Source organism: Urtica dioica, chromosome 8 (genome assembly GCF_054948205.1).
Source record: "Urtica dioica subsp. dioica isolate 48M chromosome 8, U.dioica_male_clone48M_v1_H2, whole genome shotgun sequence".
In the NCBI taxonomy this organism is placed as follows: Eukaryota; Viridiplantae; Streptophyta; class Magnoliopsida; order Rosales; family Urticaceae; genus Urtica; species Urtica dioica.
Genome location: NC_142763.1, coordinates 32,818,470 through 32,819,500, shown reverse-complemented (window position 1 = coordinate 32,819,500; position 1,031 = coordinate 32,818,470). Strand labels below are relative to the sequence as shown.

Here is a 1,031-nt window from a genome sequence, read left to right as displayed (position 1 = left end):
TAATGCACTGTCTTCATTAAGGCCCCTCCTTCAAATTCATGTAATTTATCTTTTATTTTCAATTAGTTGCTCAATTATGTGTACGCCAAGGGCGAATCAATGGCATGACCGAGAACTTCATGAGTCCAACTTTGCAGTGGAAGCCGTTGCTTTCGCCGCAAGCAAAGAAGTAAGGCTGCCATTTATCGAGCACAAACTCGAAACCCTCACCCATTCCTTGAGTCGCGTTGGCCAATCTCACGGCCTTTTTCAGATCGCAATTCACAAAACTTTTGTAATCAGGAAGCTGGTACACACTGTGGGGGTGCGAGTCTTTCCTGACCGGCGGATCATATTTGAATACTACACCAAATTCAATTAAAAATATATTAAAAAAAGGCATGTTATAGAACTCAGCATTTTCAATTAGTTTTGAAAGCAATGAACCTTATGAATCTACAATTAAGTAAAAGAAAATATAATTAGTCCTTTCCGAACAGAGCCAAAAAAATTCATAAATTACAACTTGAATATGGATTGCAAAATTTTGAAATATATGGATGAAAGTGTGTAACTACCTGAATATGAACATGGATACTAAATAAACTTCCGATAATGATAATTATGTTGGTTTTTCTTACCTAGGATGTCGTTGAGGTAAAACGGGCCGTGATTATATGCCCAATTAGCGTAGCTAAAGTTGAAGCGCCAGTGTTTTGAATCGCCAACGATGATTTTGTTGAGATTTTGAGGAGTTTGGGTGGTGTTGTTCAAGTGGTGGTGACGGGACCACCATGTCCAACCGCGGTGCCTCGTACGCCACTCCGTGTAATTGAACCCGAATCGCCAATCTCGGTTCGCCACACAGCTTACGGCCATCGAAGCCAATAGCAAAACGGCCAAAGAAGTGGCAGTTGAACTACGTGCCATGATTATTCACTCAATTGCCTGATTTGAGACTGGATATTTATTGTGAAACTTATTAGTGTTGGTGTTGAGATGAAATGAGAGTAAATAAGTTCTTTATATAGGCAAGGTTTTTATTAGTGCAA

General features: G+C 39.6%; 1 protein-coding gene across 1 annotated transcript; it reads right to left on the bottom strand.

Annotated features, from left to right (window-relative positions):
• Positions 1 to 1,031, bottom strand: LOC149389307 (uncharacterized). Its single transcript, XM_089624357.1, has 2 exons — positions 621 to 1,031; positions 1 to 342 (listed from the first exon to the last, which is right to left on the bottom strand). Exons 1-2 carry the CDS (start codon positions 907 to 909, stop codon positions 71 to 73), a joined length of 561 nt encoding a protein of 186 aa, XP_089480483.1. The 5' UTR covers positions 910 to 1,031; the 3' UTR covers positions 1 to 70.